We start from the raw sequence: 16,629 nt of genomic DNA, 5'->3' as shown, positions 1-16,629 counted from the left end.
ATAACTTTTTGTGAATTGGGACATTTAAACTTGCTTTTTTTTTTTTATTCCAATCTAAATTTAGTAGGAGTCGGAGTCGGAGTCGGTGCATTGTTTGCCGACTCCGACTCCAGGTACCCAAAATTTCCCCCGACTCCGACTCCTCGACTCCGACTCCACAGCCCTGATTTGAAGGGAAGTTTTTTTCCTTAAAGGAACACTAAAGGCAAACTTTTTTTCTTTTTAAATAACAAACATGTTATACTTACCTCCACTGTGCAGCACAGAGTGTCCCCTAACCCTGCCTTCTGGGGTCCCTCGTCGGCTGTCTCGGCTTCTCCTCGCAAAAGCTTTCCACCTTCATGCGAGCGAGCTCGCATGGTGGAAAGCTTTTGCGAGCGCGCTCCTGTGATACATCAGCTGGCATAGCCGCCTACTGTATCACTCGGCCCTGCCCCTGGCGCGCCGCATCATCCGCTGTGATTGACAGCAGCGCCAGCCAATGGCTGCGCTGCTATCAATCTGTCCAGCCTAGCCAATCAACGGCCAGGCTGGGAACCGAAGAGGATCACGTGGACGCGCACAGGACTTTCGAGGGGTCAGGTAAGTAAAACGGGGGTTTGGGGGGGGCCGGCATAGGATGCATTAATGTGAAAAAACATTTCCCTTTACAACCCCTTTAAATTTCCCCCCTAAAAAGTTATTTCCTTAGAATTCCCTCCTAAACTTGGAGTGCGTGTTATATGCCGACGCGTGTTATAGAACGATAAATACGGTATATACCCTGTGCAAGCCGGTGGGTGGATGAAATCTGCCTTTTAGCTACACAAAGCCACAGGTTTTCATTGTACACCATTGCAAGCTTCCAGCTGCCAACCTCCTAACGACCAATGACATCATCAGTTGATATGGAGGATGTCAGTTGCCTGCATATCATCCTTGTTTGACCCTCCCTTGCTTCCCTCCATCAGCTTTGGGGTCTCATTAGCTAAGTGATGGAGAACAACTGAGGGAGAAGAGAAACATTGGTAACAGTTTGCAAATGTGTATATGTTTGCATGCGCCAATGATGTCTGCGCAAGTGTATATGGTAAATATCCCCTAAACCATGCAGGTTTAGGAGATATTTACAGTACCTACAGGTAAGCCTTATTATAGGCTTACCTGTAGGTACAAGTGGTGTAACTAGATTTACAAGCACTTTAAGAGAGTATGCCTGGCACACGTATAGGTGAATGGATTGGAAGATATCTCCTATTGACTCTTGGGGCCAGCTAGTTGTTCACTGTGACAGGCTTCCTTTAAATTGAATGGATTCTGCAAGATTTCACAGCTTCACAGCCTCGTTATATTTAGAGGACATGCTTTTGATCGTAAGAAGCGATAGTATTTTATGATAAGCTTTTAGCATGAATAAACAGGATATAAATGTGTGGTCAAAGTGAAAATACTAATATTAGTGGTTGAAGCGCAAACATTTCCAAGTACAGGAAAATGTACAGGATGAAAGTAACTGATAACATCAAGCCTCAAAGATACGAACATGAACTGTACAAGAAATAACTCAAGAAATAAAAAGTATTTACAATCATACTGAGTTGTCTTGCCTTAGACCAGGGGTCTTCAAACTACGGCCCTCCAGGTGTTCAGGAACTACAATTCCCATCATGCCCAGTCATGTCTGTGAATGTCAGAGTTTTGCAATGCCTCATGGGATTTGTAGTTCTGCAACAGCTGGAGGGCCGTAGTTTGAGGATCCCTGCCTTAGACAGTTGTCTTAAAGCAGTATTAAACCTATAAGCAAACATGTATTATATTGCAGCTTACCAAGCACTCTTGCAGTTACAGGGATGAGACAAACCAAATAACACTGGCAAGGGTGCTTAAAGTGATCAGCTTTTATTTAGTTACCGTATTTATCGGCGTATACCGCGCACTTTTTTTGCCCTGAAATTCAGGGCAAAATCGTGGGTGCGCGATATACACCGATACCCGCTTCCCGCGCCGAGTTTGAACTACTGCGCCGGCATATACCGAGCGCAGTACACTCGTGTATAGTCGGGCAGGCTCGGGTTCTCTCGCAGTCACGTCCTGGACGTACAGGACGCACAGGACGTGACCGCGAGAGAAGCCAAGCCTGCCCGACTATACACGAGTGTACTGCGCTCGGAACATGCCGGCGCAGTAGTTCAAACTCAGCGCGGGAAGCGGGGATCGAGCGAGGAGGACACCGCAGAAAGACGCCGGACCCGACGAGGAGGACACCACCGAAGCCGCAGACGGACGCTGGACCCGACGAGGCCGCCGATGGACGCCGTGCAAGACACCAAAACTGTAAGTACTAAAATCTTTTTTTTACAGGATAGCGGGTCCACTTTAGGGGTGCGCGCTATACGCCCGGAGCGCGCAATACCCCGATAAATACGGAATGTAAAACCTCTGTGCTCTTCCCTATCAATGTTTTATTGGAGCACCGGTCTGTGAAGGGCATGGGAGCGGCTGGCTGAGGCTCTGAGAGGCTGAGCCAGCTACCACTTGGGCATCTGGGTGGATCCTAACATCAAAGTCTGGACTGGCTGAGTGACGTCAACCGACAGTGAACTTTAGTCCGCTGTTAGATGAATCTGGGTCACATGATTGCAGAACTGCATGCACTCCAGTGGCCCACAGGAGAAGGGGGGCCAAAATAGCTTTGGACCTTACTTCTCTTTTAAACCTGCAACTATATTTAACACTCCCCTCCCCCCGGACTGTCAATGCTGCTTTCCAAAGGTGCCCCTGTGCTCCTTCATCCAGAGTGGAAGCACTCCAATACAAAAGGTGTGTTACTGGCCAGATCACCAGGTGAAAACAGAGGGTAAAAAGCCTAAAAAAGAAAACGAATGCAGCCACCACATCTAATGATTGGTAAACTGCAATATATTGCATATTTGGGGTTAATACTGCTTTACTGCTTTAAATATGTTTTGCGTGCCAAGTAGCTGATTTACTAAATTAATGATCTGCCCTTAGCTTTACTCACTTCAATTTCAGTTTCAGGTAAAACATCCGTTTTTTTTTAATTCCTCTGCATTTGTACATTGACATAAACACAACCTAGGGGCAAATCAGACCCTAAACATACTCTATCTATGACCTCAGTAAAGGTAACATCTGTGCTTATTACAGATACAGTAAAACCTTGGATTGCGAGCATAATTTGTTCCAGAAACATGCTTGTAATCCAAAGCACTTGTATATCAAAGCAAATTTCCCATAAGAAATAATTGAAACCATTTATTCATAGGCCCTTCAGTTTATAGTCCATATAAAAAAATCATAGCAATGTGATAAGTTGTGTAACCATAAAATGTCCATCCACAAATGGTAGCCTCCCCAAGGGGATTAGAAGGAAAATCCAGCAGGAGCTCCAAAATGTTGTACCTTCATTAAATGTAACCATATTGCTACACTTAGGCCCCGTACACACGACCAAACATGTCTGCTGAAACTGGTCTGCGGGCCAGTTTCAGCAGACATGTTCGGTCGTGTGTAGGCCCGAGCGTGCAGGATTCCAGCAAACATTTGCCCGCCGGGCCTTTTCCCAGCGGACAAATATTCCTGGACTTGTTTTAAAACAGTCCGCTGGAATCCTGCCCGCTCGGACATGTTCGGTCGTCTGTACAGACCTACCGTACATGTCCGAGCGCCCGCCATCCCTCGCATGCGTCGAATGACTTCGACGCATGCGTGGAAGCATTTAACTGGCAGGCCCGCCCACGTCGCCGCATCATTGTCGCGGTGACACCGTGTCATCATCGCGGCGACACCGCGGACACGCCCCGCGTATTGTTTACGCGCGGATTTCTGTACGATGGTTAGTACAGCCATCGTACAGAAATCCCCGGGCAGACATGTACGGTGAAAACGGTCCGGTGGACCGGTTTCATCGTACATGTTTGCCCATGTACACGGCCTTAGAGGCACTTCTCTTCTGTTTTATACCCAGTTATGACATGAGGCTATTGTATATCAAGACATTGCTTATATATCAAGTCAAAATGTATTTAAAAATGTAGCTTGTCTTGCAAAACCCTCTCAAACCAAGGTTTTACTGTATTATATTTTGTGCTGAGTATAGACACATCATTTTATTTCCTTCTGTATGGATAATAATTTGGCTATAATTTTTTTTTTGTTTTTTGTTTTTTTTACCCGTGGACCAAAACTGTAGAAATTGTGGGAAGATGAATATTTTTTCACCTTTATTAATGCAAATAAGTAAAAACGGTATATATTAATAATATTGATGTAAACATCCTGATAAAAATGGGGCTTATTCTGGGATTATACTATTTAAAATAAATATATCCATTTTCTCTTTTATCTCAGCCAGTGGAAAGCCTATTAAAATAATACATACATACATATCCATGTATATATTAAATACCTTTGCAAAATCCCGCACATCAAATAAGTCAAAAGCTTCAAATAGGTCACTTTTCTTCATACTGAAGGCTTCACAGCACACAGATAAGAATGTGCGAATATTCTTAAGGCAAAGAAACTGTAAAAGATTGAAAACACAAATGAGTTAGTATGTAGGCACAATGCAATTTTCTTCATATACTGTACAGTATGTATAAAAGCACAGATTCTAGATTTAAAAAATAAGTGTCCGTGTTACAGATAGGTAACAGTGATGATGCATTAAAGTGTTTGTAAGATGTACAAGCTATTTTAAATGTATTTGTTAAAAAAAAAAAAAAAAATCATGATAATTTTAGCATTAATATTTTCTTACACACGACAATTGCATAGAATTTACATTTTTTATTCATGTTTAACTTTTTTCTTGCTTAAAAGGCTATTTCCTGATCTAAACACTTTGTTTCCCGATAAAGTGAACCTGTACCCAAACTACGGTTTTTAAAGTAATAACTTATTAACAAGCAGTAAAAGAACATTAAAACAAGCTCTCAATCACTCCTGTATCTAAAAGCTTTCTGGAGAAATTCATCTTCAAAATGTAAATCAGAGGTACTAAATCTGAACTCCTTTCCCCTTTACTTTTTGGTCTCATTCACAACAGTGAATCGCTTTTAAGAGGTGGATGAGTGGTGGTTTGAAGGTGTTCACGAGGCGATATTACCACCTCCTGAATGCTTATTTTTTATCCCAAATGGGTATTTCTCTTATCGTCCATGGACGGACACAGCCTTCTCAAGTCTTGACAAGTGGGTTATGTTCCTGTTCACACCTGTGAACAGGAACATAATCCACTTGTCAAGACTTAAAAAAGGCTGTGTCTGTCCATGGACGACAGAGAAAAGGATTTTATGGTGAGTACAAAAAAATCCTATTTTTGCATTGCAATACCAACCCGCAACTGCATGTCAATAGAATGGCTTGTGGTAATAGTGCAGTTCCATTAACTTTGAAGGCTGCGTTTGGCAAAAAGCACCACCTGCCAATGTGACAAACTGAGTAAAACTTTATTTTTACCCTTTTCTGCCAGTGTTGGGCATCATGAACACAGGACTTTAAAAACGCAGCTTTTACAGGTGTTTGACATTTCTTTTTTCTGCCTCTAAGGCCCCTTTCACACTGGGGCAGAAGAGGCGTCGGCGGTAAAGTGGCGCATTATTGTCATGTTTGCGGAGGTATTCGACTGCTAGCGGGGCGCTATAAACCCCTGCTAGCGGCCCAAAAAGGGTTAAAACCACCCACAGTGGCGATTTGCCGACTGTATAGCCACGGTGCCCATTCATTTCAATGGGCAAGAAAGGTGGAGGAGCGGTATACACACTGCTCCTTTACCGCTCCAAAGATGCTGCTTGCAGGACATTTTTTAACATCCTTCCAGCGCTCCACTCCAGTTTCACAATAGAGTCAAATAAACATCTTTTTCAGGGCGCTTTGCAGGCGCTATTTTTTGCGTTATAGCGCCTGCAAAGCGCCTCAGTGTGAAAGGGGTCATAGTGTCCCTCCGTGTTAACCTATGTGTCCATGCACACATAGAAGAAAAGAAATAGGAGGGCGCACCGACCTAGTGCATTATCACTTAAAGGGATTTTATTAATATATTAAAACAATGGTCATTATCACAAACGGAGTTGAAAGACAGCGCTTATCAGACAATAGAACTGATATACAGTATCACCCAGCGACCACGGTAACAACACGGATCAGATGGCATCAGACCGACAATTATGGCTTACGCGTTTCAGAGGCGAACCTCTTTCATCAGAGCCCCAGTGGTCAGTAGTTGCTCCTTTAAGTGATAATGCACTAGGTCGGTGCGCCCTCCTTTTTCTTTTCTTTTATAGCCTTATGAATTCCCGTGATTCTGAGGAGGGCTGCAAGATTATAGACTTTACACTGAAATTGGATGACATTGCCCTATAGCCACATAGGCATTTACAAGCATTTAGAGTTATGCCGCGCACACACGATCTGGCTTTTACCCGGCCAAATCCAACGGAATTCCATCGGAGAAATGTAGAACATGTTCTATATCTAAAGTCTGGTGGAATTCATCGGAATTTCCGATGAAAAAACTCTGATGGGGCTACACACAATCGGAAAATCCGATGGAAAAAGTCGATCTGACTTTTTCCAACGGAAATTCCGATCGTGTGTGCGGGGCATTAGAAGTGTTTATTGGCAGAAAAAGAAATGCACTACCAGCGAGCGCTTGGGCAATAAAGAAAGCCAAACGTGCATTAACACATATGCAAAACAAGGCTTTAGGCACATTTTTTCACCTAAAGCAAAGGCATCCAGGGGAGTAAGATAAATCTTGGCAGCCTTCCAGATTTCTAATACTTGTATGCCCCTGGTACCCAACCATGTAGCCCCCAGGGGGCCTCTGATGACAGTAGCCTGTATTTTTCTGGGAAAAATATTCTTCAGTGTGTTGTATGACCAAGTAATTATCAAACTATCACAGCACTAAAAAGCTAAAAAAAAAAACATGATGAGATGAGAAGGTTATACATATAGGCTAGTACCTAAAGTGATAGTAAAGTTTTGCTTTTTTATATATATATATTAAAACAACAAACATGTTTTACCTACCTGCTCTGTGCAAAACCATTGCACAGAGCAAGTGAATATAAAATGTTTGTTACTTTATTAAAAGTCTTTGTCTCAAGTCCCCTGCCGGCACTCCTGGCTCCTCCCCCTGACGAGTGCCCCCACAGCAAGCCGCTTACTATGGGGGCACTCCTGCATGCTCACTCCCAAGCCCTGCTCTGTGTGTCCATAAAACACACCGAGTGGTTCTCATTCTGCGCCCTCGTCACTGACTGTGTATCTGAGCTGCTGTATCTGAGTCAATGACGAGGGAGAGAGCCTTGGCTCTCGTGCATACAGCTGGATGGAGATTGGGCTCAGGTAAGTATTTGGGGGGAGCTGGAATGTAGTAAAGTAAAAAGCCTTCTGCCTTTACAACCACTTTAATCTCACAAATCTCAGGTCAATTGTTGTAATCAGAATCTTTTTGTCAACAAGATCCAGAGTATAAGGCTGCATTCACACCTGAGCGTTTTGTCGCCTGAAGCATGAAGCTCCAAAACGCTAGAGGGGAAAAATACATTATTCTCAATGGAGATGGTTCACATCTTCACTCCAAAACGCTTGAAGCTCAAACAAGTTCTGGACCCTTTTTTGTCGCTCGAAGTGAGCGTATTTGGGTGTTTTTCTGTTTTTAACATTGGTGACCCTAGACCTGTCCAAAATCGCGGTAAAAAACGCTGCGGCAAATCGCATTAAAAAAACGCTGCAAATATTGTGGCAAAATGCGGTAAAAAAAACGCTGCAAAATCGCGGCAAAACGCTACGCTCAGGTGTGAATGCAGCCTTAACATCAGTGAATTCTTAAGTCTGTGTGCAACTGGCATTAAAGGCTTGCAGCAGGTTTTAGCTGAAAGAACCTGCAGGTTTTTGAAGCTGGGATCACATTTGTATCCAAACAGCTGTGACTGTTCAGCCTATACAAAGAAATGACAGGGTAGGAGGGGCTGTCGCTGTTTGCATGTATCTGATCTCATGACTAGCTTCTGTCTAATGAGCATGCTGTCAGAACACTATAGCACAGCAGGGAGATCGCTATACTAACATCGCATAGTTAGTACAGAGATCTTCTTGCAAGCAGCTCAAGTTTTTCTCCTTCAGTCCGCTGAAGGAAAAAATATCCCACGTGTATCAGGCTTTAGGAATGAGAAGGCTAGTAATGCAAGGCTTTCTCCCTGGTGTGGAGTGTCGTGCTTGCCCCCTCCCTTGGACTACAGGAGAGTCAGGATGCCCACTAACACACAGCTCCTTTCTCTATTTGCAACGTAGAGAGCGTCCTGACTCTCCTGTAGTGCAAGGGAGGGGGCAAGCACGACACTCCACACCAGGGAGAAAGGCAAAGGAGGCTATTTAGGGAAAAAAATTGTACCTTTAAAACCCCTTTAAGTGGTTAAACTTCCTGCATTTACACGCAGAAGTTATATCCCTTTTCTCTAAGTAGAAGAGTTGCCATTTTTCTACCTATCTACTAGCACAGACAATTGGGCAGATTCATAAAGACTTACGACGGGCGTATCAGTAGATACGCCGTCGTAAGTCCGAATCCGCGCCGTCGCAACTTTAAGCGTATGCTCAAACTGAGATACGCTTAAATGTTGCTAAGATACGGCCGACGTAAGTCTCCTACGCCGTCGTATCTTAACTGCATGTTTTTACGCTGGCTGCTAGGGGTGTGTACGCTGATTTATGCCTAGAATATGTAACTCAGCTAGATACGCCTATTCACGAACGTACGCCCGGCCGTCGCAGTACAGATACGCCGTTTACGTAAGGGGTTTTCAGGCATAAAGATAAACCACCAAAAACATGTTAAGTATGGACGTCGGAACCGCGTCGAATTTTTCAAATTTTACGTCGTTTGCGTAACTCGTCCGTGAATGGGGCTGCCCGTAATTTACGTTCACGTTGAAAGCATGACGATTTGCGACGTCATTTGGAGCATGCGCACTGGGATACGTCCACAGACGGCGCATGCGCCGTTCGATCGAAATGTCATTTACGTGGGGTCACAGTATATATACATAAAACACGCAAACAGCTTCAACATTTGAATTAGGCGGGCTTACGCCGGCCCTAATACGCTACGCCGCCGTAACTTCGGCGGCAAAATCTTTGAAAATACCATACTCGCCTCTCAAAGTTACAGCGGCGTAGCGTATAGGAGATATGCTACGCCCGCCTAAAGGTACGTGAATCTACCCCATAGTTGTTAAAAACTTGGCAGACTGCCAAAGTGAGCAGAGAACTCTCTACACTTGTTAGATGAAAGAATCAGGAAACTCTGTAATAGAGATTGTGAGGTGGATTGAATCGAGATCTCGATTTTTTACGATTAATTGTGCAGCTCTAGTCGGCAGCACTGATCTTTTGGCAAAAACTTCACAGGCTTATTGTATGCAAGTTGATCAATGGATCAACTTGTGTACAACCCGCCTGCCCATACGTAGATCGAAATTCAGCTGCTCCCTGCTTAACTTTCGATCCATCGATGGTCGACTTTAAGGTGTGCAGAGATCCACAGACTCTGAGGATGCTCGTATCAACATAAAGATTAACAGAATTGAGTGGATAATAATAACTTGGTGACCCAACACTGAGATAGTTGTTTGCATTTACTAAAAAAAATAGAGCAAAGTAAAAATTCACCTTCACCTCCCTCACTAAGTAAAAATTCACTTTGCAAAGTGACTAGGCTTTACTTCTTTAATAAATAAACATGTGCCATCTAAATGACTTTATAAGAATTAAAGCCACTAACAAGATGCATGAATGATCTAATATGCATAAAGGAACTAATTAATTGCATGTCCTGGCAGCCTCAGAAATCAAGAGGGATTACTGTGCAACTGTTTAGATGCTGGTGTATGCCAACAACAACACTAGAAGACAGTAAGCAATTAAAAAGGCATGGTTAATCCTAGATTAATATGCGCGTCATCTTCCAATGGTAGGAGTTCTGTTGTGCATCCAATAAAGACAACTACTTATATATATAAAGTTTTTTTGCAGGTATAGTTATGCAAAACTTAAAAAATAAATGCCTATAGGGCCAGATTCATGAAAAACAGTTCCCAGAACACAGGGGGACCAGTGAAGATGCAGTAGGGGAAGCTGCACTTTCTGATTCCCTCTCCAAGGATGGCGGCGTCGTATCTCTTTGTGTGTATTGGGCTTATTCTTTGCAAACTTTTAAAGCCAACAACTCACTTTAGTATCAGCTTTTCAGCTAAGTAACTATACATGTTTAGATTTTCATTCAATCGTTCCAAGAAAAATCATTCCATAATTTGGTAGAGGTGCACAGAATGGAAATTTTGGTGTTGAAATGGAAATCCAAAATTTAGGATGCACTTGGCCAAAGCCGAAAATGACAGATTTTTTTAAATATATTTATATATAGTTGTATTATAGTCAAGTTTTTAATTATTATCGTGAATTTAAATTAAAAGCGATTATCGGCACCTTTAGTTCAAGAAAAGCTCAAGAAAAATGCATCCCTTAAAATTTTATGTATGTCTTCAACACCGTTGTGGTGTTAAAAAATCTTGCTTGCTAAATTTTTGGTCAGTTAAAAAAAACGCACTAAAAATGCACCTCCATTGAAATGCATTAAAATTGCAACAAGGGTGCATTAAAAACATACCCGTGTTATGTTTTTTATGTGTTTTTTGAGTCGCATGACCTATGAAAAACACACCACAAGAACAGTAAAATCGTGGTAAAATCGTGGCAAAAATCGCATGCACTTTTGGCGGCATTAACGGCACCTTTTTCTGTATCAGCAAAATGCTGAAAATACCATTTTCAGCCGATATCTTTTGGCTGCCAAAATGTCGGTGCATCTCTATGATTTGGCCAACTAATTTAATTCAAAGACTCTTAACATCTCATCCAGACTTGCTATTTGAATGGAGTCCCAGACATATGAAAAAAGGTTTCATTTCATTAAAGAAAAATTTCCTTCCTGTTGCTTCAAACTTTCTTGTCATTATGGTTGAAAACAAATGAAGATTTGACCCAATGAAAATGTACTGCTACACAGGATCACATAAGATTTGCATATCCGAATAGGGGGCATGTGAAATTGCGCGTGGCTTAAATGAGGCATGGTTTTATAGAGTCTGAGATAACTTAGTGCAGAACGTAGTAATGTTAAATAGGCAATGTACAGTGCGGAGTGTATGGCGATGGGTAGTTTGTGCAGGAGAGGAGTGCGGAATGTATGTGGGTGGGTATAATGCGCATGTGAGGAGTGTGGAGTGTACAGCGGTGAGTAGTATTTGCAGGATGGTGTCAGTAGGGCAATGGACGGTGTCAGTAATTCTTAATTTTATTTTTACAACTTTTTTTTTTATAATTGTTTACAATTAATTTTTTTATCTTTTGTTTTTCACAATGATTGGACAGTGTCAGTAGAGCAGTGTGTCAGTTTTTTTTTTTATTATTATTTTCTACAATTTTGTTGTTTATTATTTTCTTTAAATATATATATATATATATATATATATTTTTTTAAATTCACAGTGCTTCTGGGGAAGGGATGGGGAGTATGGGGCGGTGATGGTGTCAGTAGGGCAGTGGATTTAGTAGTTTTTATTTTTGCATATTGTTTTTTTTTTTTTTACAATTGAATTTTCTTTTAAATGCTTTTTGGGGGGAGGATGTTGAGGCAGTGGACAGTGTTGGTAGGGTAAGGGGGGTGATGTCAGTCGTTTTTTTTTTTTTTATATATATAATTAAATTGTCTATAATTTTTGTTTACTATTTAATTTTTTCGTCGTTTTTTTCTTCATCAACCCTGTTTGGGGGGGGGGGGGCTTTGGTAAGATATTAGGAGTCTAAAAAGACCCTGGCATCTCCCCTTTGAGACAGAGAAAGAGGCTGAGGACACAGATTCTCCAGTCTCTTTCTTAGCATTGAAGATGAATGGACAGAAGACAGAGGCTCCTGTCCATTCATAAACTGAGCATTGTAACACACAGGTTACTGTGCTCAGTTTTCAAAGGCAGGGCAGCCATCAGGGGGGTACAGGCAATACACCTGTAAGGGGCCCGATGGTCCCCAGGGGCCCGGCTGGCCCCCCTCCCGTTTACTTTTATTTTTTTATTTTTTTGCATTACACTTGTAAGGGGCTCGATGGTCCCCAGGGCCCCTTACAGGCCCGTCTGGCCCCCCTCCCGTTTAAAAAAATAATAATTATTATTTTATTTTTTGCATTACACCTGTAAGGGGCCCGGCTGGCCCCCCTCCCATTTTTTTTTTTATTTTTATTTTTTCATTACACCTGTAAGAGGCCTAATGGTCCCCTGGGCCCCTTACAGGCCCGGCCGGCCCCCCTCCCGTTTTTTTTTCTTGCATTACACCTGTAAGGGGCCCAATGGTCCCCAGGGCCCCTTACAGGCCCGGCCGGCCCCCCTCCAGTTTTTTTTTGCATTACATCTGTAAGGGCCCTGATGGTCCCCAGCCCCCCCCCCCCTGCTTATTATCTTGCGGAAAGAGAGAAGACATCTCACTCACTGTGTCCAATTAAGAAAAGGCAGGGGCCTGTAAATGACCGGTCCCTTCCTCTGCTCTCCATCCTGACAGGTCCCCACAGCCGGTGGGAGAGGAGAGGAGGGAAGCTGGCTGTGGGGGATGAGGGAGGGCGGAGGAGGACAGGGAGCTGGAGAAGAACGGGGGGTGAAAGACACAAAGGGAAGCCATAGAAGAATGGGGGGGAGAAGTACAGGGGGATTTAGGGCACGGAGGGGGGCTGGAGGAGGAGGAACAGTTGGGGATGATTGGTGCAGCAGGAGGGACAGCTGTGATCACCGGTCTCCCTGTATAGCTTTTTAGCCGACAGCCGCGGGAGGGAGGGAGGGAGGGAAGGAAGGAGAAGCGGCTGTCGGCTATACAGGGAGATCGGTGTTCACAGCTGTCCCTCCTGCTGCACCAATCATCCCTGACTGTGAACCAGGGGACTGTCCAGGATCAGCCCCGCAGCCGGGATATTGGGCAGCACTTGCGGGTGTCCGGGAGCGGCCCCCAAATGCAGGAGGCTCCCGCACCTCGCGGGAGACTTGAGATTTCTACATATGTAGTGGCTGGAAGAGCTGTATAAATTGTATGAAGTCTCAACTACATACAATATACAGCACTGTGTCCTGACAGCAGGACAAGAACTGCCCATCCCATTCCCAGAACAAAATCTAGTCAGCCATTCACAGGAGGTTTGTATTCTATGAAAGAAAACAAGGCTTTCTCTGATTGTCTGAGGTAGAGTTTGTGATGTCACCTGTCCACCTCTCCGCTGTAAATCCACTGGTCCTAAGGGTTAGAACCTCTGTCAGACTCAGAACCTCTGTAAGGGCCAGATTCACAGAAGAGATACGACGGCGTATCTCCTGATATGCCGTCGTATCTCCTGATACGCCGTCGTATCTCTGATAGTATCTATGCGGCTGATTCATAGAATCAGTTACGCATAGATAGCCCTAAGATCCGACAGGTGTAATTGACTTACACCGTCGGATCTTAGGATGCAATACTTCGGCCGCCGATGGGTGGAGTTTGCGTCGTTTTCCAGCGTCAGGTATGCAAATGAGGTTTTACGGCGATCCACAACGGTTTTCGCGTTCGTTACATCGTCGCTAGTAATTTTTTCCCATCGCAAAGTTAAGCCTGCTTTAACATGGCTTAACTTTAGACAAGCCATGTTAAAGTATGGACGTCGTTCCCGGGTCTAATTTCGAATTATTATTTTTTTTTTGTAAGACGTCCAGGAATACGAACGTACGTTACGCACGTCGCCGTTCAAAAAAATTACGTCACTTCGCGCAAAGCACGGCGGGAATTTCAAAACAGAGCATGCGCAGTACGTCCGGCGCGGGAGCGCGCCTAATTTAAATGGTACACGCCCCATTTGAATTAGGCGGGCTTGCGCCGGACGTCTTTACGTTACTCCGCCGCAAGTTTATACTCAAGTGCTTTGTGAATCAGGCACTTACGAGGAAAACTTGCGGCGGTGTAACTTAAAGACGATACGTAAAGCCGCCGCAGTTCTTTCTGAATCTGGCCCTAAGTGTCTGTGTGTCTTCACTGAGGAGATTTCCACTCAATTCGTCAGTTATACCAGTCAGTGAGATAGGAACCAATGGAAAATGTCTCCAAAATGCAATAATACAGGTTCTACCGACTGTGATTGCCTGTCTGTGTCTCCACGCCAATACTCTTTGGTTGGAGTTCTTTTCTAACCATGTTGTATTGTGAAACTGACACTATGCAAAAAAAACAACCCACAAAAAGTAAAAAAATTCCCTGTAACCTAATGTTTTGAATATCTGAAGATGAAAATAAAAGATAGTTCCCTTTTCACACGTAACATATATTTATTTATGGCTTTAGGCCAACAAAGGCTCAGTTGCTCTGCTCTGGTCTACATGATGAAATTAGAAATAACCCAGCACATCACAGACACCTTTTATATATATATATATATAATATAAATATATACTAACACACACACTTATAAACGCATAAATAGAATGATACATCAATGTGTGTTTAGGATGATCTTGTTCTTTGGAAAGCCGGGGGACACTGAACAGACTGGACTGCACAGGATAACTACAAATATAGTAATTCCTCTGATTCCTGGGATATAAACCAGGCGGCCATTGTGAACATGACTTCATACAGGACTTTGGAAAAAAAATACATAAACCTGTAATTTCTATGTAACATTTTTGGGAAAACAGATCTAAAAAATAGAAAGAAAGGAAAAGAAAAAAAAAAGGAAACAAAAAAAACATGTAAGCAGTATTAAACCCCAAACTAAAAACGTAAAGTGGTTCTAAAGGCAGATTTTTTTTTTTTTTACCTTAATACATTGTCTGCATTAGACTAAGTTTAGCCCCCCCAAAAACTTACCTGAGCCCAATCTCGATCCAGCAATGTGCCAGAGAACGGCAGCTCCATCCAATCTCTCTCTCTCCTCATTAGACATGGAGGCAGCAGCGGGGGCTATTGGCTCTTGCTGCTGTCAATCACAGCCTGTGAAGAGAGAGTAGGGATATGGCCAAGCCATGGTGTCTGTGTCCCGGCTCGGGATCGAGGCTGCATGAGTGCCCCCATGGCAAGCGGCTTGCTATGGGGGCACTCAGCAGGAGAGAGGAACCATAAGCACCAGCAAGGGACACCAGAAGAGGTGGTTTGGGGCTGTTCTGTGCAAAACCATTGAACCGAGTAAGTAAGTATAACGTGTTTGTTATTTTATAAAAACATTTTGTTTCCTTTACAATCACTTTAAACCCAAAATGAAATGTAATATATTAAAGCTTAAAGCGGGGGTTCACCCGAAAAAAAATTTGAACATTAGATTGAGGCTAATTACGGGAAGCACAATCGGGTGTTTTTTTTTTAAATCAATGCAGTACTTACCATTTTAAAGATAGATGTTCTCCCGCCGCTTCCAGGTATGGTCTTCGGGACTGGGCGTTCCTATTTGATTGACAGCCTTCCGACCATCGCATACATCGCGTCACGAGTTGCCGAAAGAAGCCGAACGTCGGTGCGGCTCTATACGGCGCCTGCGCACCGACATTCAGCTACTTTCGGCAACTCGTGACGCGCTGTATGCGACGGTCGGAAGGCTGTCAATCAGTCCCGCTGCCCAGTACCGCAGACCATACCCGGAAGCGGCGGAGAACATCTATCTCTAAAACGGTATGTACTGCATTGATTTCAAAAAAACACCCGATTGTGCTTCCCGTAATTAGCCTCAATCTAATGTTAAAAATTTGTTTTTCGGGTGAACCCCCGCTTTAACAATCATTATATGTGGTGGCTGTGTTAGTTTTATTTTTTAGGCAAATCAAAGCCAAACTCCAGCTAATACCTGCCAGCTGTAAAAGAGCTTGTTTTGTTGAAAAACAACAAACATATTGGCATGATCACCAGGTTAAAATAAAGGGGAAAAAAACTAAAAAAGAAAATCTAGTGCAGCTATCACATATAAGAATTGGTAGGCTGCATTCTTGAATTTTTTTATGCTTTTTTCCTTTTGTTTTCTTCTGGTGCTCTGGCCAGTAACACGCCTACTGTATTAGGGTGCCTCCACTCTGGGTAAAGGAGCAACAGAGACACCTTTGGACAGCATCATTGACAGTCCGGGGGGAGGGAAGTGTTATGCCGCGTACACACGACCGTTTTTCGGGTTCTAAAAAATTAAGTTTTTTTTTATGTCATTAAAATGATTGTGTGTGGGCTTCAGAGCATGTTTCACGATCTAAAAAATTGCCAATTTTTTTTTTCAAACATGCTGTATTTTTAACGTTGTCGTTTTTAAGGTTGTAAAAAATGGTTGTGTGTAGGCTTTAACGACGTGAAAAAACGTGCATGCTCAGAAGCAAGTTATGAGACGGGAGTGCTCGTTCTGGTAAAACTAGCGTTCATAATGGAGTAAGCACATTCATCACGCTGTAACAGACAGAAAAGCACGAATCGTCTTTTACTAACACAAAATCAGCTAAGGCAGCCAAAGGGTGGCGCCATCCGAATGGAACTTCCCCTTTATAGTGCCGTTGTACGTGTTGTACGTCACCGCGCTTTGCTAGA

General features: G+C 43.2%; 1 protein-coding gene across 2 annotated transcripts in view; it reads right to left on the bottom strand.

Moving 5' to 3' along the window:
* The window catches only part of VAV3 (vav guanine nucleotide exchange factor 3), a 333,028-nt gene that overhangs the window by 203,631 nt on the left and 112,768 nt on the right, over positions 1-16,629 (bottom strand). For both annotated transcript variants that reach the window (XM_040359896.1, XM_040359897.1), the window contains exon 2: positions 4,409-4,525. In XM_040359896.1, coding sequence (XP_040215830.1) covers positions 4,409-4,525 — 117 coding nt within the window. The remainder of the gene's footprint in view (positions 1-4,408; positions 4,526-16,629) is intronic.

The sequence above is a fragment of the Rana temporaria genome, chromosome 7 (assembly GCF_905171775.1).
Source record: "Rana temporaria chromosome 7, aRanTem1.1, whole genome shotgun sequence".
Lineage (NCBI taxonomy): Eukaryota > Metazoa > Chordata > Amphibia > Anura > Ranidae > Rana > Rana temporaria.
The sequence above is the reverse complement of the archived record's forward strand: the minus strand, read 5'-3'. Positions and strand labels throughout refer to the sequence as shown.